Source organism: Diplotaxodon limnothrissa, linkage group LG17, assembly GCF_057381915.1.
Source record: "Diplotaxodon limnothrissa isolate DT_005_m linkage group LG17, D_limnothrissa_male_GT1.1, whole genome shotgun sequence".
NCBI classification, from domain to species: Eukaryota; Metazoa; Chordata; class Actinopteri; order Cichliformes; family Cichlidae; genus Diplotaxodon; species Diplotaxodon limnothrissa.
In genome coordinates this window covers 41,041,936-41,064,761 of record NC_140612.1, presented here as the reverse complement: position 1 = coordinate 41,064,761, position 22,826 = coordinate 41,041,936, and the positions used below count along the sequence as shown (strand labels likewise).

Below are 22,826 nucleotides of genomic sequence, written 5' to 3'. Positions count from 1 at the left end.
CAAAATCCTCCTCTCCCGTTTTTGGCCAGACCGTGACCTCTGCGTCACTCAGGGACGTTCCTCTGTGACTTCCTTTGTAGGTGTGTGTGGCCTTGTCTTTCAGCTGGGAGCTCCTGATTGTGTGACACCCATGTGCGGCAGATGAGATGGCCTGTCAGTCAGCTGTGGCCTGGCTGCCCTTTGAAGGCCAGGCCAGGGGGCGAAGAGGTGCCGCAAATGGCCTGTGAAGTTTACATACACTGCCCACTGCTAAACAGATTAGCTCTAATGAAGTGTCTAATGTCGGGGGCACTGGCTGACATAATCCTGCCTGGCAGCCCGGCCCCTTGGCTGCCAGAAAAGCCGCCCTCCCTCCAGCCCTCTCTTCCGCCCTCGCATGGCCTCTGCTGCCACCGAGGGCGACTCCACACGGGGAGGTGCCCACTGTTAATCACGCTGGACAGTGTGCGATCTGACATGCAAATGTAGGTCATTGCATATGTAAATGTGTGATTACGAGGCTGGCATGCCAGGACACATTAGCAAGACTGTGCTCTCAGCAGGCGGTTGTCACAGCGCTTTAGAGGCTCATGCTAACATTTGTCAAGCTACCACGCAGCGAATGAAAGCAATGCCCTCTTGTCCTCCCAGCTCCATCCTTTGCTCTCTCTCCCTCTCTGTCCATCCCACTGCAACTTTGCATCAGTGCTTCTGTCACATTATGCAAAATCATCTCCCAATATGGTTGCATATTCAGCGCAACACACCTTGGAGATAATAATGAGTATGTATAGGTTTAATTTAACTAACTCTCCATAAAATGTATGGATATAGATCTTTCAGTCAGATGTCAGTGTTTTCCGTGTTGTCGTAGTGAATCCTCGTAGTCCCCCCTTTAGACGTACGGTTGTGTTGAAGGGTTTGTTGTGGATTGTGGAAGAGTGCATCATCTGTGAGTCCTGACAGCTCGGGATGACGGCGGTGTCATGCTGAAAAATGCACACACCTCAGCGGTGTTAATTGGGCAGGGCATTTGATTGGCTCGCGCCTCTTCCTTTGGCTGTCAGCTGCGGAAAAACATTGAAACGCATGAATCGGTGCCCCCCCCCCCCCCCCCAAAAAAAAATAAATAAATCATCCATTCTAGTGTTAACAATCCAGTTTGATATTGTGCTTCTCATCATTGTCTGAATTTCATGCCTTTTTATTCTTATTTTACTTGTTTTTTTGCAGAAATGATTTTTGGCCTTTGAATAAATTATTTCAGGTCATTTCTTTCTGATATATTCGTTGGCTTTAAGTGTTTTTTACTTTGACATGCAGCATTCTGATATCTGTCACCTTGTGTTTGTTCCTGCTGACGCCTTTTACAAGTTTACCAAAAGGCTGGAAAGGTCACACAGCACGCTATGTGTATTATTCACACATTATATCCAAGGGGCTCATTCTGGTTTATTTTTGAGTGTTTTTAATTGCGGAGGTGAGTGACTCAGTAGGTACAATCACTCACGCAGTGAGGAGAGGTGTGGAGTACTTTGTTCTGTGGCCCAGTGCCAGACTGTCAGTGATGGGACTCGACAGATGAAGGGAGAGGATTTCACGGGTGCTGTTTGATCAAACACACAAACAGAAAAAACACTTGGATTAAATAATATGAAGCCTATATTTACGTGACTATTTTCCCGTCCTCATTGGAAAATAGTCAACTCACCTTTGCTCTGCTCTGTTTTTGCTACAGAACAGCGTGTTAGCCTCCCTGGATGTTGCAAGGTGTAAGTGCACGGTCTAATACAATATCATGTTACTGTAGTAATAAAGCATTACATTTGGCATACACGACATTAGGGCTGCCACGATTACGTCGACTATCAAAATCGTCGACGACTGATTTAATAGTCGACGCGTCGTTTGAAGCTTTGTAAGATCCCAAAAGACGCAGGAATCAGTAGCAGGATTTAAGAGTGTAATAACGGACTGAAACAGAAGATGGCAGCACTGCATGTACAAGGATGCCAGCTGCCGTTAAACCCCGAAGAAGAAGAAGCTGTGTCCCAGAATTCATAGCGCAGCCCAGCGCAGTTTCCAACAATGGCGGCAGCTAGTTAGTTTTAATATTACTCTTATTATTCTTTCTGGGTCACAAAATAAACATTTAACATATTTTCAGGCGAGAATGTAGCTGTGTAAACCTCAAATATCTGCTCAGTTTATCAAGACACCGCATATTTTCAAAAGCGCGCCGACGTTTTCAGAGACGTCTGTTACCCACTAGCTCGATAGCTAGCCGGGGGCAAGGCTCACTAGAGCGGTGAGAACACCGGACTCCCGGCAAATCGTTTTCAAACCCACCGCCGTCTTTCGCTACTCAGGTTAAACATGATATATGAGTCACTTAGATAACTTAAAAATGTTATTGTTTGGCTTTTTTTTAGTATTTTATTTGTTCCTGAGTAAATCGGTTTGGCTGAGATTAAAGTTATAGTTTTTACACAGCTGAATAAACATCAAGCAGACAGCTGATTATCAGAAGTGTGAGATGCTCCAGAATTTACTCCGGTGTCCTGTTATATTTTAGATAGCAAGGAGTTTATTAAACTTCACCGAAACAATCTGCAAATTTCATTCAAATGTAATAAACTATCATCTTGTCTTTATTTTTAGTTAGCACAGACCTTAAACACTTCAAGCTGTAAGCTAATGATAGTTATATAAGAGCAGATGCTGCTGGTGCAATAAGCTGTAGTTTTACGTCCAATGGATGATGATCTGATTAATCGACTAATTGCAAAAATAATCGGTGACTAGTCGACTATCAAAATAATCGTTTGTGGCAGCCCTACATGACATGATACCGTTTTGCTACCTTCAAAAAGTTGAATGATCGTGTCACACAGTGGAAATATAATCATTCCTGCCGGCAGGGTTTTTAGCGGGTTGCAAACACTATTTTTATTGTATACGGGGATTTTAGCTTGTATTTGGGGTTCTGACTGTGTTTTATCCTGAAAATAAATGGTGTGTTTGAAGCCAGCTAAGTTTCTGTGCTCTGAGCGCTGACCCACTCACTCCCCTTTCTGCTTGTATGTATACAGACGTGGTGGTGAAGATTTAGGTCCACCAGTTTAGCAGCTACAATCATCCTTGAAGACCTTTATGAGCATCTTTGGCAGCGTCTAACCCACATCCTCCAGCCCTCGTCTTTTTTATCTTTCAGTAATGCACAGATGGTTTCACCTCAGTGACAAACTAGTGGCAACAGCAAAAATCCTGCAAATACTTAGTTTTTTTATTTGTTTTTCTCTTACACAGAGAAAGAGAGAGTGTGTGTGCACGTGTTCATGGACTGATATCATGCGTGAATAGTTACTAGTTGTATTTTTCCTGTTTCCTCCAGAAACCGTTGCAGCCAGATATGGGCCATAATTCACTGGCTAACTTCCAGATTGAGAAGAAGATTGGACGCGGCCAGTTCAGCGAGGTGTACCGAGCGAGGTATCTGCTGGACAACACGTCTATGGCCCTGAAGAAAATTCAGGTGAGGAGCGTAAAAGCAGCGACACATTTAGCCCGAGTTAAATCTGTCACGAGGTCAATGCTAATATATTCACACCAGCGGGTGTTTCGGTCCTTGAAGTTCACCTGAGCCATACACGGAGCATTTACAGTAGTAGAAGCTCACATATAAATACTGCTGCTGTTTCTGGACAAACACAGCTGGGTCACACTCGCTGAGTTCGACTTGTCACTATGTAGAGAAATTTAAGAGAATGTAATTGTGAATGTGTTAGTGCCGCCAGAGCGGTCAGCATATTCAACAAAGTCACATTTGTGAGGTATTTGCCTGTGAAGTGCAGTTTGACTCACAGTGTGACTCTGCACTTGTGTGTATCTGCACTGGCAGTATCTGTGGTATTCACTGCCTTCTACACTCGCACACATTGATAAGAGGACACGTTATGTACACACACACACCTCAGATATACGGGCTTGTTACTCAGATATGAAACACCTGTAGACACTCCAGCGCCACCCTCTAGATAACAGTAACCGTGTTCTCTGTTTAGTGTTTTTTTTCCACCCTTAGTTTTCTACATCTCTCCATCTTACATTTTTTGAATATGTCATAACACCTCCTCTCTGTCCTCTCTCACCCTCTCTCTCTCTCCCCTTTTGATCTCTTGATAGATATTCGACTTGATGGATGCCAAAGCTCGGCAAGATTGCATCAAAGAGATAGATCTCCTTAAGGTAAAGAACCAGAGAAGAGGGAGACGGCGCCATGCGCTGCGCTCTGTTCTCTTAAGGTGCCTCAGCTGAGACCTTCTACCACATGAAAACAATTGATCTGCACCAGACGGCGTGGATCTGCGTGCTGTGTTTGCGTGCGTTTCCTCGGATTGTTACAAATACAGTGGGGTGTTGGAGCATTTGTGCACACGAGTGAGAATGTGAATAAGTGTGTGTGTATTGCTTTCTCCTTGAGTGTGTGTGTGTGCAGAGGTACAGCAGTGTTAAATCCCCCCAGGCACACATCGGCTCCTTTTTAATGCCAAAACTATTGTGTTTTTTTGTGTTGTTGTTTTTTAACAATCTTTTTGTAATGTTTAAAACCAGCCAACAGTGCATCAGCATGGAGATGTAGCAGCGTCTCTCATGTGTCTCCTCACTTTGCTTAATTTAGCTTTACTGTTTTTTCTTTGTGCAATGAAGTTTTTGTGCTTATTAAACCACCTTTAACATGTGTCAGCCAGGCTGCTCTTAAGCACTAATGAACAAACTAACAACAGCTCCGATGTCTTTCCTGTCTGAGAGATCCTAGATGTGTGTCAGAGCCCTGCCTGTGTTATCTGACTGTGTGTGTGTGTGTGTGTGTGTGAGTGTGCGTGTGTGTGTGTGTGTGTGTGCGTGTGTGTGTGTGTGTGTGTGAGAGTGTGTGTGCGTGTGTGTGCGTGTGTGTGTGTGTGTGTGTGTGTGTGTGTGTGTGTGTGTGTGCAGTTCTGGCAGCCCTATCTGTGGCTTTCCTTCACGGACGCGTGTGCACTGCAGGCAGTTTGGGCTCATATGTACGCTCAGACGTACACATTAGACAGAAACACAAAACACAACCAATTAGTTTGTGCCACTCAGACTTCATTGGAGCTCCCGGGGCTTTTTGGGCCAATCAAAGACAACGATACTCTGATGCAGGCGAGACCAGGCTGTAATCTGAGTAGCAGACTGTTGAGTCGATGGCAGAAGAAAGCAGGGTTTTCCTGTTTGTAGTTCTGACCTCCTAAAGGGGGTTAGGACAGAGTCAAATGTTACACTGACCCCAGTGACCGTGTCTCTCATTTCCTGTATGCAACGCCTACATTTCTGCATTTCTTCCCTTTAATCGTCTTTGAATCTATAGAATTTATTTCTCCTGTCTCGGCTGCTTTTGCTTTTTTTGATTTTCCATTTTCTCCTTCACTGCCTTGTTTCCTTCATCCATTTTCTTTCCTTCTTTTTATCCTACGAGCTGATTCTTGGTAAACATGGAGCTGTGCCTGGCCCCGGCTGCCCAGCCAGCCTGATAATAAAGGACTGAGTGAGAGAGAGAGTCCTTCTCCCTTATCCTCCACTAGACAGGCCAACAGGAGACAGAGCCAAATCAGAATAATGAGAGGCACACTGGCATGGTTCGACTGGAGTGACGCACAGTCGCCCATGATCACACACACACACACACACGCACACACACGCACGCACGCACGCACGCACACACACACACACACACACACACACTCACACTCTGTTGAGACCTTTCAACAGTATGTCTGTTTGTTTGTTTGTCTGTCTGTGTTTGTGTCTGCTCATTCATCTGTTATTTCTTGCTGTGGCATGATGACTTCAACTCGAGAATCTCACTTCTCCTTCTGTCCTTTTGTCTAAATTTTTCCTGATGGGAATGTTGGTTGTAGGAAGAGCCAGCGCTCTGCCGCTCTGATGATTTCACCATTCTTGAAATCTAAGAACGGCGTATTCCTCTTACTTACGGTTACTGTCTTGGGTCGTATTCTGATTAATTATCTTCCCTAATGAGCAGTGAAAGGCTGTTATGACGTCAGGTTTTTTCCTGTGTTTTGTTTGATATCTATCAGATTGTACTGTTGGTGGACAGTTCAGTGGAGAACATGTTATCAAACCTCACGTTTAATTCTCTACCGTGTCGTGATCCAATAAGGCAAAGGCAGCGGAAGCTCTTGTGCTATACGGTGCCATATTTGAACAATATGCCCGGGTCCATGTTTTGTTAATAAAACGAGCTACAGCTTTAAAATCAGTTTTATCTTGTTCTCTGTACGAGCAATAATATATTCTTTAAACATTAATATGTACTTTAAATGTGTTTCATTATGTGCGTTTAATCCATCCTTCTTCTAACAAGTTAAAGTGGATGATTTTTACATTCGGTGAAGTGGAAAACACGTTAGTGGAACGCAAACGATTCCTTTCTGCCGGAGAGGCCGAGTAAACGCCGATTCACATCTAAACGAACCGTTTCCATTCCTACCAGCTGCTTTCCTGTTGGCATCTAATTTCATTTATAATTACGCTGTTACTTAATTTGCTAGCATGCTTAATTTTGTGCCATCACGTTACATTAGTCAGTGTCTCGTTCTTCTTTGGAGCACATCACCAGCTCAACAAATATCTCACATCGAGTCGTGCATGATTAAGTAATTACACACACCGGTGGGTCTCAGCCAGCATGTGTAATTACATAATCATGCGAGACTCTATGCGATATTTCCCAACGAATGGCTGTTGTATTGCAGTAAGGTCCCATCCATCATTTACATAAACATCTGCATGCGAACATATCTGTATCCTTCGCCTGGGGTTGAAGTTGTGGGAGATGAGCGGGGCGAGGAGGGGAGGGAGAACTTGTCATCGCTCCTCGGCTGTGCTACAGCGTGGAGCCGTGCAGAACTGCCACTCCGAGCCAAAAATACATCTGGCGAGAGAGGACGAGGGAGGGAGAAGGAAAGATGGAGACATGAGGAAGGGAACGGGAGAACAAATGAGAGAGGGGAATGTGGAAGGATGCAGAGATGGAGTGGAGAGTATAGCGTACTGTACTGTACTGTGCTCCTCTCAGCATCATCCAGAGCATGAACATTTCTTTAATCACAGCACAGAAAGCAGAGCGGAGGACGCGTGTCACACCACTCCGTCTGCTCGCATCACCGCCGCGACTCTTCGCACAGCACCGCCGCTTCCCTTTCCCTCCCCCTCTGCTCCAACTCGGCTCACCGTACCGCTCTCCTGTTCTTTCTTCCTTCCTCACCTTTGTTCTCGTTCCCTAGCTCTTCACCTTGCCCTGTCTCCATCATCCGCCTTGCTTGTCTGTGTCACTGTGTCATTTGCTCGTTCCTCTTCACTGCTCCTCCCCCCTCCCCCCTTTCCCTCTTCTTGCTCTGGATGGATTGAAACTTTTTGTTTACTACAAGGAATGCTGTTCCTGCCTTATTGACCAACCAACAGGAAGGAATCTCAGCTGCAGCAGAGGCTGGGATGCTTGTTTTTCTGACTGCCAGCCGTGTCAGCCTGTCAGGCGTGTGTGTGTGTGTGTGTGTGTGTGTGTATGTATGTATGTGTGTGTGTGTGTGTCTCACACATGAGTTTTTGTCATCAGAGACAGGAGGCTGTTGTGACATGTCAGCCAGCTTTGTCACACTTGGGGACTAAAGCTTCTCATTAGGTCCACATGTATGAATCCCATGTACGGTTTAAACAGTCTTGTTTTAATTGGTGGTCAAAGTTCATGACACAAACCTGTGTTTGTTACGGTCAGGCTCATTTTATATAAATGGTGCAATAAGTTTGCAAGACGCCTGAGGAATGTGACCATGTCGGTTCTTAATGTGACAAGTGTCACCAGCAAGTCTTATTTTTGCTTTTTATGCTTCCTGAATGACACGTCTGTCTTTTTCTTTTCCCCCTGTCAGCAATTGAACCATCCCAATGTGATAAAATACCACGCGTCTTTTATTGAGGACAATGAGCTGAACATAGTACTGGAGCTAGCAGATGCTGGAGACCTCTCTCGTATGATCAAGGTAAGAAAGTCTTTACAGCAGCTGCACGTCTAAGACAGCAGGAAGAACAGCTGATTTGCGAAATATATTGAACATTCAGCCCAGGAGCTGTTAAGGACACAGGCAGTGTGGTTCTTCAGATGCAGCAAAAATCCTGTAGTTTTATTTTCTCAGGAGGGAGTGATGGTGCCAGCGCTGATTGTTTGTAGTTTTTTGGTTTTAAACGACTTTACTCGACCCGAGTCACAAATACAGCATCGACTCTTCACAGCGGTTTTTATAATTAGGAGCGGTTTCACCTTAAAGGTACAGTAATAGGATATTGTACTTTTAAATATACACTGATTAGTGTTTAGTTATATCTTCCAATAACTATTTGTGTTCTTATAAAATTAAAAAATACTGTATTTTTCGGCCCATAAGGCGCACCAGATTATAAAGCACATTAAGCGAAACAAGCGTTAGCGTTCATCCTCCAGCTTCACTGTGTTTATGCTATGCTAACATAGCTGCGTCGCTAGCCATAGCACATCATTATATAGCAGCTAGCCTAACTTCAGTAACCCTACAAACGTCACTGCTGTTTAGTTTCCTGTCTTCATTTATGTTGGAAGTGATAGCAGAGCTGTATGTTTGAATTTTTCAGAAATCTCTCAGTCAGAACATGCTATATCATGTTTAGGTGGAAGCTAGCGAGCTAACTTCCTGCTAACTTCTAACTCTGTTAAATTTAATAAATTCTGTTTTCATGGATGCCTGGATGTTAAACTTAATTGTTACACCTGGTAAAGCAGCAACGCTGATCATTTTATTAAAGATGAAAGAATTTAGACAGTTTTTAACTCTCAGTGATGCTGCAGTGTTCGTTTGACTTTGGGACCTGAACCAGACGGAGTTTAGGACCCAGATGACTCCGCGAGGCTCCTGACTACGGTAGCCATAATGCTCCGACAATCCATCAGACGCTGCGGCTTCGTAGCTTAGCAAAGTCGTACTAAAACATTTTTGAGAAATGAAAAACTGAGCGTTTTCAGAGTTTTACAGCCTCCTTCAGACTGTAGATGTGTTGAGGTGGACTACAGATGCACACAGCAGGAGCAGATCCACTGCAGACATGTTCTCAGTGTTGTGTTCGTACTCTGGGTTAGGCTACAGTGCAGAGAATGACTTCAGAGATACACAACTGATCGCACAGTGTGAAGTCTGGTCAGGATGAATAATACCTGGTCACAATAATAGCCGGTCAAACATGGCATCGTTTGGTGTCAGAAGGAATTACCGGCAAAGAGGCAAATAAGTGCTGACTATGCGTTATAATTACAAGATTAGCAAACGTTTTATTTGACAGAAGGAATGAAGCCAGGAAGTCTGTGGTCTCCTGTCGTTACAGGATTTGGACTTGCTGGACATTGAGTCAATGTGAATCATCCATTCCTTTCTGAAACTAAACACTAGCTAGCACCGGGCCTCCCACAGCCTCCTTTTATCTCAGCACCACATGTTGGTGTTTGCCACAGCTGTGAAATAGACATGGTTAAAAAAACAAGCGATGATTATTGGTCATAAAGGCCAAGTGAGTGCGGTTTGTAACAGGATACTGCATCAGACGTTTAGAAGAAGTTGTGTTTTAGTTATGTTTTAATGAGTTTTAATGTCATTAACATTAAAATCTGCGTACAGGGTCAAGAGGTTTTAGTTCTGAGTTCAGGAAACCAAAGAAAAATTCATTATCAAATTTCCAAGTCAATTCAAGTTGAATTTCAATTCATGAAAAAGTTCAAATTAGGGTTCAAAATTGTGGAGAAACCTGTGTTTTCTGAAACACTGGCTGAAGGTCACCTTCATTGTCTCTGCATCTCACGTTCGAGCCAACAGACTCTGGAAGGAAGCTAACGCCAAGCAGCGTTCACAGTGACTTTAAGTTGACATAGCAGGACATTGAACAGTGTGTTGTGGTTGACTAACCTGTCAGCCTGTAACGTACGAAGTGGTTTAACTTGCAGTCGAGAGAAAGAGCGTCAAAAAAACAAGAAACGAGGTGAAGCCAGAAAAAGGCAAAAAGTTCACGGTGAACTGTTCCTCGACTGACCACAGGAGGCTCCTGAAGCAGGTTGCTGGTTACAACATAGAAATATGGCAGAAACACATTTTTATAGCCTCATACAAGGAAAAAAAACAGTCTGTGGATGCATCTTCCTCGCCACGTTTGGAGCCTCGGTTAATCACCAGGCTCTTTGTTCCATGTCTAAAAAGTCAACACAGCAGCACCAACAATCGAACACTGAGGCCTCAAAACAGGGACTTTACAAACTAGTGTCGTAGTTGCCACACATGGAATGAATCATTGGTTTTAATGTAAATGTAATGATAAAAAATATTCTATACACAAATGTTTTTGTTGTTGTTGTTGTTTACTACACCACTACGATTTTTATGCCATGTGACCCCTCCTGTCAGTCCTCCTGGATGGAGACAAATACCGGATGGATTTGTCTCCATCTGGGCTCAAACCAGGGTTTTGGTGTACAAACCAGTACACTATGGAAACACTCACTTTGTTAAGTGTTTACACGTCCGAGAACAAATGTCTGATTTATTTATTTATCTTTTTCATTTGCAGTTCAATTCAGTTTATTTGAGGTTTTATGCATTTTTGCATCAGTACCTGAACGACTGTACTCTTCACAAGCGCTGACCAATAAACTAAATGCAGAGTGAAATTCAGATCAAATGTGTAATAGCCAGTGTTGGGTAAGTTACTTTAAAATAGTAACTTAGTTACATTACTAGTTACTTCCATCAAAAGTAACTCAGTTGCTTCAAGTTACTCGTTACTTTCAAAGTAACTAGCTAGTAGGGAAAGTAACTTTGGTTTTACTCAGAATTCTCTTGTTAATGTGTTGCTTCCATAACTTTGCCAGTCTTCTAGCTTGCTTACTTGCCACGGTGCACTGTGCCACCTACCAATAGAAAGGAAAAGATAATGTGCACATTTCCACGAGAGAAATCCCACGCCTGGACCGTCATTGACTGCCGCCATGATTCTAGCCTACGTCACAGCGTCATGTGCGCCTTTTACATCCAACACAAAAACTGCAGTTGTGGTGCTTTCGATTGTACTCAGAACTCGGAAATTCTGCCTTCTGAATAGGAAGATGTAGGTAACACCAGACTGCAGATGAGCTGCATACAGGGCTGGACTGGGACAAATAAATCGTCCCGGGCATTTTGACTGACCGGCACGCCATTATAGGAAAACTCATAAAGCCTTTGAATGAAAATAAACGCTGTTGTGACAGTGATGTTCACTGTTCTGATGGTATATATGCATCAATCTATCAATCGTTTGTTGTAAGATTCAGATAATTATTTTTTAAAAACGAGACATTTTAAATGAGAATAACAAAATATTTCTTTGTGCCCCCCTTTCCCTGTTAATGCCCTACCTGCCCCCCTGGCCACACTTTGCTAGACCCGCCCCTGCACAGTTACCAGCTGTCAGCTACTTAGAAAAGGATCCTGGTGTTATTTGTCTCTCAGAAACAGTTCATAACTTCCCTTCAACTCATTCATGTGACCTAAAAGGTAAACCTGTTTCTCCATCACCTGTTCAGCTCTGATGATCCAGTAAGGACATCTCCTGGTTTCATCTTCATGTTTCCCTCTCACCACATATCCAAACCGACATCATGACCAGCAGGTTTACAGCTGTGGCTCCAGCAAACATCAGCTGATACTAGAAATTAATATTAAATCAATTCTAACAACAGCTGATCGAGCTTAAACGTGCTGCTGTTGTTTAGCGCGACATCCGCTGGTTTCCTCTTTCTGGCGCAAAGTGGGCGATAAACAAACAAGAGAGCCGATCAGCTGATCATTGATCAGTTTCATGATTGAAGCAGAAACGGGAGAGGGAGGGGGGAGAATGAAAGGAGAAGAGGCAGCTGTGCAGCGTAAACACAGAATAACTCCAGCTTTGTGCCTTTTCCATTGTAGCTGAATTACGGGACAAACTGTTCCTTTTCACCTCAATAAGAAACGCGTAATATTTCTCTGAATACCAGACGGGACGGTTGGCAACTCTAATAACTTATGAACAAAATAAAGTTCAACATCAGTAACATCATAGCACCCACCCAGCTGTATAGAAACTCCGTCATGCTAGCTAGCACGCAGTACGGAAAAAGTCAGAATAACGAAAATAAACTCCACCTACACTTGATTTATATCTGACCCAGAGAGACTGCAGGTCATAACTTCTTACCTGAAGTTCAGTTCACACTTGGACCACGCCTCGGGTCTCTTTTCCTTCTGTGTCCCCTTTCCCTCATCCACCTGCTGGCCTCCACCACTTGCTAATGTTACTGAATCTGTGGAAGCTCCGCGATAGCCACCACACGAAGTAACGAGTAACGACCCTATCTAAATCCCAGTAACGAGTAACGCGTTCCTGGTTTTGGCATAATAACTAGTTACCGTGCTCGTTACCACAATAATAACGTAGTTACTGTAACGCGTTACTTAATAACGCGTTAGTCCCAACACTGGTAATAGCATTAAGCACATACTGTGTTGCTTTGATCCTGTTAGCTTTCTCTGCGCAGGAACTGAACAGGATTGTTCAGAAGTAGCAGTGATTATATCCCAGGCTCACCCTCGTCTTTGAGCTCGACCAAACCTCCCGTTATTATAAAAACCTGCCAGTATAGCAAATTAGTGGTGTGCATGTAAAAAGCCTGGTCTTCTCCCATGCATAAATGATGCTGCAGCGTTGTATCAGCACAGCTCGACAAGCTGTTTGCAGTCATGCTCAGCAGCTCCACATCCGCATAGTTCAACACAGCAAATTAGGAGAGGCGAAGATTAGTGGTACAAGAGAGTGAACATGGCAGGCACAGCAGCACACACACAGATATATATCCGGTACACATACACTCGATACATATGGCGCACTGTGTAAGCAAAAAATATACGAGCATGCCACCAAATGTTCAGAGATGCACTTTACAGAGACGTAACACGGCAGTCTGCAGAGGTGAGACAACCAACCGCGGAGCGTCACCTCTATCTTAGCTAAGCTGCCGAGGACGCTGGGAGCTGTGTCACATCCTTATGGCTGCTGACAACATACGCTCACGTGTGCACGCCTCTTCTCTGCACCATTTGTCTTCTGCACCGCTCTAAATGATATGTTTTTGCAGTGTAACAGTGGCAGTCCAGAGGTGCGTGCCAGGGCTCAGTCGCCCCCCCCCTGCGTGGCCATAATGTGAAGTAAACACATAAGTACAGTGTGCCATATGTAAAACAGACGCACCCCCCATGCATGAGTTTAACATTTTTTATTCTGTTTGATTTCTCGTCCTCCACGCTGCTCTCTCTCTCCCTCGCTTCTCTATTACTCTCTCTCTTTCTGACCATATCAGAATTCAAATGAAATCAAATGGTCCTTGATTTGCATGCACTTACAGAATATTGCATGTGCAGTGTTTGCTGTTAAAGGCGTGGAGAAGAGCGCGCTGGTGGTGTCGGTGGGCGTCTATGTGCTCCCCCATTGACATCAAACGGTCCTCTGATATGGAAATGGGAGGGCAAAGGAAGAATGGCTCCTCACTGAGGCTTTGTTTGGATGTAGGCCAAGGTCTATCCCTCCCTCTCTCCTTCCATCCATCTCTATCCTTCCTTTCTTCCTAACCTTAATTTTCTGCATCTCTCACCCTCACCTGCATCGTTTCCTTTACTGGCTCCCATCGTTAGACTGTTTACACTCTCACATCTTTCATTTCCTCTTTTTTAAAATCTCTTTTTATATTCTGCAATAATTAACAGCCCGATCCTGTGACTTGCTTCTTCTTCACTGATGATCACATTCTTCTGTGTGGCAAAAACGCAGAAACGGTCGGGATGCACAGATTGCATAATGCAGCGATATCAAACATCAGACGTTTGGCTCGCTGAAATTGTTCATGTTGACTGATTTTAACATATCGACAAACAACATTGTTGTCACAGTGTCGGGGGCCTATTTTTAGTTGTAGCATGATTTCCACTTTATGTTTGCTAAATGTTTCAGATGAAATGTGATGAAGACGGGAACGACCTTAAAACTGCAGCTTGTTACTAAATAAAGAGCGCAGCCTTAAGCTAGGTGTAACTGTGTGAACAGAAAACGTTCGAGTAAATGTTTACAAACAGAAAATAAGGAAACAAAATATGTTTATTGATGATCATTTTAAGCATTGCTGTTGCTATTGGCCCTGAAGTTTAGAATTGTTTACAGTAACATTGTTTATAGTAACAATTTTAAAAGTAGCCACTTTTGTTACTATTTGTTCTCCCGGCATCATTAAATTTGGTCTGATTTGAAGCAGAGCAGCGACAGCCAGAGCCACGGGCCGATACAGTCAGTTTCCACTAGTATTACTCAATCATCATATACATCATACATGCACATTCCTGTTTCAATTACATATGTTATTAACCTTTGGTGGTGTGTGAGCAGTGCATCAGCGTTTCAGGCAGGTAACTTACTGGAGTGTTCCACTTTGAATTTTTCTAAATAATTTGTTCTAAATACTTAATTCTCGTGTGCATACAAGCCAGGCTTTTTTTTACACCCTGCAAATGGAGCCACCCCATAAAACTCTGATGTCAGCCATACTTTATGCATTTGGTTAGTCTGCACTGCTGTCTGAGGAGGAGCTCCTATCATCGGTTCTTATTTTCAGCCATCGTAGGTCAATAAGCTCTGTCATCACGAGGCCTTTTCTTGACAGGGACCAGTTTGATGAATGAGAACACTCGGCTCTCCGGAAATAAATAAATAAACCTTTTAAAAAAACAGTCAAATGAAGTGGGGACATTTTTGACCCCTGAGGACCACCAGTGTGATTATTTGCTGCCATTAAAAATTTTCAAACGCTTGAAAAAAAACTTTCTCACTAAAGTTCAACATACAGCACTCTCTAGTTATTCAGATAGTCAAAATTATCTAAACAATTAAATATTTAATTTTCTCAATTTGTTTTCGCTAAAAAACAGGGTTTATTTTTTGTAAAGAAGGTCTGGTGGCCCTAAAATGTAAAATGTTGAATAAATTTTGTGTTAATGTGTTGGTCTTAAGTAAAACTAAGGTGTAACACTGAATTGATTGACAATTTATACTTTATACTTTAAAAAACAGTCAAATGAAGTGGAGACACTTTTGACCCCTGATGGCTCACATTGTATGCAAATCGGGAGGACATCACAAGGGTTAAACTACTGGAGCCACCGTGCCACAGAAAGCTGCACCTAACAAAAGTGCTGCGTGCCAGATGGGAGCATTTTAGATGGTACCACAAATTTCTTCTGCCTGTCTCTGAGGATGCATGTGCTTTCTATTGTAGACCATAGAGAAAATGAGACGGAGCTCGGTTAAGCAAATGGACAGAGCTAGACGAGAGTCTGGGTCGCATTAGGAGCGGAGTCGCAGAGAACGGGAGCGATACTGTACAAAGACACACACTTGAAATTGTATTCTGTGCCACACGGGACTTTTTCCATTTATAATAAAAATGTTTTGTTTGTTCTTTCCTTCACTTGTATGTCATTTTTACTTTGATGTCCTGATTTTGTGTGTGTGTGTGTGTGTGTGTGTGTGTGTGTGTGTGTGTGTATTTACTTCACAGCACTTTAAGAAGCAGAGAAGGCTTATCCCAGAGAAAACAGTGTGGAAGTACTTTGTTCAGCTCTGCAGTGCGCTTGAACATATGCACTCTCGGAGAGTCATGCACAGAGGTATGCACACAACACACGCTCTTATTAACACAAACAATTAGAGGACTTTTTCATTCATTACAAGTCTTGGAAAATCCCTTAAATTTGTCGTTTATTTTAGTTTTTGGGATTCTGTGCTACCTTGAATATTTAAGATTACTTACAAATTTGTGTGCACTGATCTGCTCTCAGCACGGGAGTGACAAGAAATGGACTGGATTTAACTACGAGACCCAGTAGAGCTCGTATAAAATCTGATGTAATCCTGAGTGTATTATTACACAACATAAGGAAAAAGAACTTATGAGTAGTTTGGTGCACTGGCTGTCAGTAGGTTTCCCAGACGTGGACTAAGTCTAGTCCAAGACTAAAAGAAACATTCAGTGAAGACGTCCACTTAAAAACAGTTTATGGTCTATAACTGTTAGTAAGTTGGATCCATGTCTGGCAGCGCGAGCTGTTCAAGTATTTTTAGTAGCTCGCTAAACTGAAGTGAGAATGCTGAAAAATGTTGGAAAATGTTCAGTGTTTTTCTGTAAAGGTGCTTTTTAGTTCAAAGTCAATGTGCTTAAAGTGAATTTTCTTTAGTGTGAATGAGCGTGTTTCATAAGGCGGGGGCTTAAGTGTAGGTGTTAAACAATACATAGACCAGAGAACACAGTGTTTATGGGCACACGTGCTTTGAATAGGGCCCAGTCAAGTCGAGTCCTGGATTCACATGCATAGGCTACACACACACACACACACACACACACACACACACACACACACACACACACACACGCGCGCACAGCTACAGGTGATGTACTTCCGTTTGGACTGACTTTGATTAGGGCTCAGGGACACTAATGAACCCTGAGCTCTGAGCTTTAATGACCACTTAGCAGAGACGGCCTATTCAAAAGCCGCTTACAGTTATACGGGAGTAGTAAATTTCAAAGCCCGACGTGGGTCACATTACCAAGGTGTTTGAAACTATGTTAATGTCCAAATGATATTTTCAATAATGGACTTTATGCTTCCAGTTCAGTCATGTTTATTTGGTAGAGACTAAAAGTAAAACTTTCCTGAATTAATATGAAGAAATTATCGTTTGCAAACTGTCACTTTTCCTTCACTTTCAGACATCAAGCCAGCCAACGTATTCATCACAGCTACTGGAGTAGTTAAGCTAGGAGACTTGGGACTGGGGCGATTCTTCAGCTCTAAAACAACTGCTGCTCACTCGCTGGGTAAGTTATAGCACTCTGTACATATGTGGATACACCAACAACCCCCACTGCTCAGTAATCTCCCAGTGTTGGATGTGTTTCATTAGGCACGGGCAGCTCAGAGCCATGTGTCATGTAGTCATTCTGCCTGCGCCGTTCTGTGCCCGGCACCTCCGCTGGCCACTTAGCTGCTTCCTGTTACCTTGACCTTTAACCCTGACACAGATGAAAACTGAGGCTGGCGACACAGAGGTCCGATTGAGACTGCGCCGCTTTACAATCGCGGTTATTGTAGAGTTGATGGGTGTTTGTGTCACAGAGGAAATAAAACTGCGTTATTTTTGTTTCAGGAACTGTCATTGAAGCCGCCGCAGTAATTAGGTCTTTGTCCATTTGGTTAATTTTAAAATGTGACATATCATATAGCCACATGACTGCAGTCAGTGCAATAGTTTTTATTGTTAAGGAACAGCACGGTGTTGGGATGACCTGACGGCCAATAGTTTGGTTTTTAGCACAAAAAAGATTCTTTGCATTCAAGTTATTAGTTTTCTGCACTGTTTGGTGTTTTTAGTCCGTCTCCTCTTTGTGTGTAATAGACTTCATGAACAGATGCGTCACTATTTTAAATCTGGAACATGTCAACAGGAGAGAGGACAGCATTGTGCTGAGTGTGTTTAATAAAGTCTCTATTTTAGTATAGACACAGAGGCAGGCTGGCAATCTTCCCCAAGTAAGAAAAAAATTCTCTTTTTTAGAATAATTATTGGTTAAAATTCATACAAAATTCCCATTTTTTGTTGTGGTGTTTAAACGCAGCATCTTAGCAACAGCACATACAAATAAGCGACGGCTGCTTATTTCATGCAAATGATTTTAGATACTTTATTGAGTGTTTTAGAAATATAGCCCAGAAACTGCACGTGTGTTCTTTGTTGTGCTTGTCCGTCCTTTTTCTGCATGTTCTGTATTAAAATGGTCAAGTGATGTGTTGCACTGCTTTAGTGAAATAGTCGAATGCCCAGAAAAATATAATAAAACGTGTTACTGATCATTGATGGGACTCGGGAACACTGGTTATAACTTGGCCTTTCTGCGGTACATGAAGGTGCTATCCAGTATCCCCTGGGCAATTTCAGATACTTCATAGATTGGAAAAAGTAGGAAAAAAGAAGAATTCCTTGGACAAATATAAGTACTGCCGTTCACACCGTCTCACTTCCCTATGTCAGACTGTTATTACCACAAACAGCGTGCTATTCTCAGCCTCGTACAGCAGCGGCTCAGCCTTTGAGAAAGTGTGAATCACATGATCAAGTCAACAGAAGCCCTATCAGCTGCAGTGCCTGCAGAGCAGGGTGAAAGCGCCTGTGATTGCTCATTAAACGCTGAGTCCACAGCGCCCTCTTTAGGCCGACAGAGGACAAGCAGAGGGGTCAACTTGAATACCCCCATTAATCTGATGCTATCAACATATTTCTTTAGATTTAAGTATGCAAATAATATTTTTATAATGTTTTTTTGTTAATTCTATAATATTATTAATTAAAGTTCATACAAAGTGCAGTAAACAACAAAACTAAATTAAATCAAACCTTGGCATAAATATATTTAGTTCCATCTCTCCAGGGCTGTCTCATGGTCTTCCATGAATTTGAATAAGCTTGTGAAGGATACATGTGAGATGTTTGAATGATTAATTGCACACATGCAGATATTTATGTATGATCTCGTTCTATAGAGGCGTGTAGCGTCTATAGGTTAGTGAGACCTGCCCACATTAAGGACTAGGAGCGTGTCGTGCTGTCTCCTCTCTTTCTTTGCCACCTCTCTGGCTATAGCTTTTCTCCATCCCTCCCTCTGGTGCTTTGACTTTAGTCAAATAAGGATGAAGGTGTAGGTGAAGGAGAGAGATGGAGAAGGTGCGAGGATACTAGAATCTGAGAGTAGAAGGGAACCAATACTGAAAGAGTGAAGTGAGAAAGAGAGGAGAAAGCAAAATGTCACAAAAGGAAAAAAGCATAAGAAATGAAGAAAGGGTGACAAAGAAACAGAAAAAGAAGTGTAGATGTCCCAGGTGTTAGAGAAGAGGAGAAAAAGGAAAGAAAAGTTAGTAGGAGCAGAGTAAGAGCAGAATATGACAAAAGTGACAGGAAAAATGGAGGAGAAGAAGGAACGCGAGAAAGAAGGATGGAAAGAAAAACTGTGAGGAAGAGGTGTGTGTGTCTGTGTGTGTGCGCGCAATCGCGTGGGTATGTAATGAGCCCAGCCACACAGCTGAACAGTAGAGCAGGGCGGTGGAGCTGAGATGGAGGTCCAGGCATACAGCCTGTCAGCTCCTAGGCTTTCAAGTCAGCTGCAGACCCCCCCCCCCCCCCCCCCCCCCCCCCCCCCCCCCCACACACACACACACACACACACACACATTTTCTCTTTACACTCTTGCCCACGCTGAGAGAGACAGTCTTTTTGTCTCATGTATGGATGTGTCTGTGCACACAGATGCACATTCATACGGTCTGAATTTATGCACACGCTCATGCAGAGGTAGATAATCATGCAGAAATTTGCAATGTGCGTGCACATTAATGTGCACAGTATCCAAACTTCCAGATATAATACCAACCAAAAAAATCAAATCAGTATTAAGAACACCGAGCTGCTGAGTTACTTAGATTTAAGGTGGATACTTGCATTTAAGCAAGAAAACGATTGAAAGAAAGAGCAGGACCGGGAAGAGGAAGTGAATAACTACTTATTACTGCCAATTGGCAGTAATATAATATACCTGTAATTAACACCTGTAATGAGAAAGGTGTTAACGATGAGTTCTGGGGGTGAACGAGGAAAAGGAAAAAACAGAAGGGGAGGATCGCATAGGTCGATGTTGGAAATGATTTTGGGATTTTACGCATTCATATAAAGCCTTGGTTATGTTGGTTAAAGCGGGCATAAACACAGAGGCATAATATAAATGCAAAGAAAACCATAAAGGGTTCACTGGTGTGGGGTTGGTTCAGAACGGCTGCTAATGAGAAACGCAGCGATAGCTTTGGAGCGGCACACAGATTAGAGGAGGGTTACCCTGGTAATGTAAATGCTTTACTTAGCATTAATATGACAGTGTTACAAGCTACAGTGAGTGCAGTCTAATCAATAGTTGTATCTAAAAGGGGACGAGCTTTGGTTACATTTGCAGCAGATTCACGAGTGCACGGGCTTTATTGTGGATGGCTTCTCACCTCCTATACAACACTTATCCTGTTAGGCAGAGAATACAGTGTTGTCATTGCTATTCACAATAATGGAAATCAATCCCAACATGACTTTCAATTTATTTGCATGAATAAGTAATGTGGCCTTAATTCAGCTTGCTGAAGGAGCCGAGCCGCCGCCGCTGCCTTTTTTATGCCACTATTAGCATAAGAGAAGCTCATTCTTTTTAATCAACTAATAATGAATGTTAAGGGAGCCTGTTCAGACCGCACCATGAGACCTCACACACACACACAACCTGATGACCAATTAAAACAGCCATTCCCAGTATCATGTATTCTTCCACTGGCTCTCTGGCTTCTTCTCTGCCGATGCTGATTATTTTCGGACTGACAGGTAACACTTCATTATTCACAATCACACATTTAACAGAAAAACACGTTTTCTCAACCCAATTAGATCTGCATCGAAATTAAAGCCGTCATTTCAGTTCCCACAGACTTCAAATCTAATGCCCTTTCTGTAATAGTTTTATTAAATGCAGTTACAGGATTCGAGCTTCCTCAGACCTGTTAATGTGCAGAATAGCCCCGCACGCCAGCGTAAGAGAGCGCTAAGACGGCAGTTACGTTTTCACGCAGGCTGACGTTTCTCCCGAGTTCTTTCCGCTCGAGAGCCGTTCCCGCCCTCCCAGCTTCCCTCAGCTTTTGTGTGTATTTTAAACTCAACAAGTCCATAAAAACTCTTACTCCCAGCTCTGCACGTTTCCCGTGACACGTTTTGTTTATGTGCTTGAGGCAAGACTGATCAGGTTTGGATCAAACAAACAAAGAAGAAACACCACCCCATTTAATTAATACTTTTTGTGTGTTTCGGAGCCATAAAAACACTCCTGCAATGATTTCAGTCAGTCTGTAACATCATATAATGTTTAAGATTTAATTCTATTGGTTACACCTCAGAATAAGAAAGTTAAATGAGGCGGGGCTTGGACTGAAGTTTAACATACTGAACCAGGTTATATGTTTTTGGTTTTTTTGGCTTCACTAAATCAAACAACTGCGAGAGAGGAGGATAACAAAAAGGTGCTTCTGCAGTCTTGTTTTAGGATCAGAGCAGCCTGTTGCAATAAATAAATGTTCCTTCTCTCATTGATGCTCCTTAACAAAAATCAAAGGGTTCATATCTCCAGCATCTAGAGCCCGTTTGACTTTGTTCTGATCTCAGAGGATTTTCTGAGTGATGACATTATTTTCTAAGAGGATTCATGACTCAGCAGGAAGCGTTTTTGTTTAACTAGTGATGTTATTCTGAAGCGCTGTCGTCACATTAGTTACAAGACTAAAGCTAAAATCACGCTTTGCAGAGGTGTGCCAAAATCTGGGCTTAGAGGAAACATCGATTACAGTGCGTGAATTGACTTATAAGTTAAAGTTAAAAACTGACCACTGAAGTAATAAAGCCTGATACAAAATAACCGCTTAGTGTCAGGTTAATAATCAGTGTGGAGCCTAAAATGCATTCAAGCTAATGTTGATTATTATTGAGCATATTTAGCTGTTTATCTTTAACTTTATTCACATGATCTGAGGTGTTTTCAGCAGGTTATGGTGCTGGTGAAATTCCCATCTTTTATATGTGACTAATAAAAAGCCTCTGCTGGTGTGCTTGGTAGACTTTTACATGGGAAATCACAATAAACAGAAAGCAGATGAAAAAAATCAAAGCTTGCATCAAACTCATCCTGCAGAGTCACGACTGTATGCCGAGCTGCGGCTCCTGGTTGTGTCCAGTTGGCTGACGGTCTGATTTCCTGGAGCGCTGCCATTCGCTGTGGCAGTTTGGGATTCTTGAGTTTCAAAACCAGAAACGGGCCGACCGCTCCCCGGGCGTATCCTCTGACTGCTGTTTCAGATCATTACGGAGCCCCAGTAATCAAAAGTGATTGATAAATGGTGTGTGTGTGTGTGTGTGTGTGTGTGTGTGTACACAGCTTTGTGTTGTCTTGAACTTGCATGCATGGTCCTGGTATGTGTGCTGATATGTGACCTCACATCCAAGCTTATTTCAAAATGACACAGACGACACACTTTGTTACAAAAACACGTTGAAGCTCCATCACCGTGTCAGCCGTGTGGGTGTCGTTGTTGATGTGGAGGAGAAACAGGTTTGCAAAATGTTAACGCTCATTTTGTTTTTGTCCTGTTTCCTGTTTCGTCCACTTCTCTCCCCCCTCCCTCCTTCCACCATGTTCCAGTGGGTACTCCTTACTACATGTCACCGGAGAGGATACATGAAAACGGCTACAACTTCAAATCTGACATCTGGTCGCTAGGATGCCTGCTCTATGAGGTAAACTGGGAACGCGTGCACACACTGTCACCTCGCACTCGACGGTAGGAGTGACACGAGAACACATGAGCTGACACGTGTAAACAACCCGTTCTCATCCATTGTCGTGCATGAAGATATGTACACACAAGCAGTAATGGGAAAAATACAAACACGCACGCTTCGTTAGTGATATTATCTTCTAGATGTTCTGTCGCTGTTGTTTTCCTCTCGTCTGATCGCGGCTCGTTCAGGCCTCGCAGTCTGTTCT

At 43.0% G+C, this 22,826-nt stretch overlaps 1 protein-coding gene across 1 annotated transcript in view; it reads left to right on the top strand.

Moving 5' to 3' along the window:
* Window positions 1–22,826, top strand: part of nek7 (NIMA-related kinase 7) — a 63,753-nt gene that overhangs the window by 29,882 nt on the left and 11,045 nt on the right. The window contains exons 3-8 of the mRNA XM_085375936.1: window positions 3,374–3,514; window positions 4,165–4,227; window positions 7,953–8,063; window positions 15,710–15,818; window positions 16,922–17,029; window positions 22,482–22,576. Coding sequence (XP_085232062.1) covers window positions 3,374–3,514; window positions 4,165–4,227; window positions 7,953–8,063; window positions 15,710–15,818; window positions 16,922–17,029; window positions 22,482–22,576 — 627 coding nt within the window. The remainder of the gene's footprint in view (window positions 1–3,373; window positions 3,515–4,164; window positions 4,228–7,952; window positions 8,064–15,709; window positions 15,819–16,921; window positions 17,030–22,481; window positions 22,577–22,826) is intronic.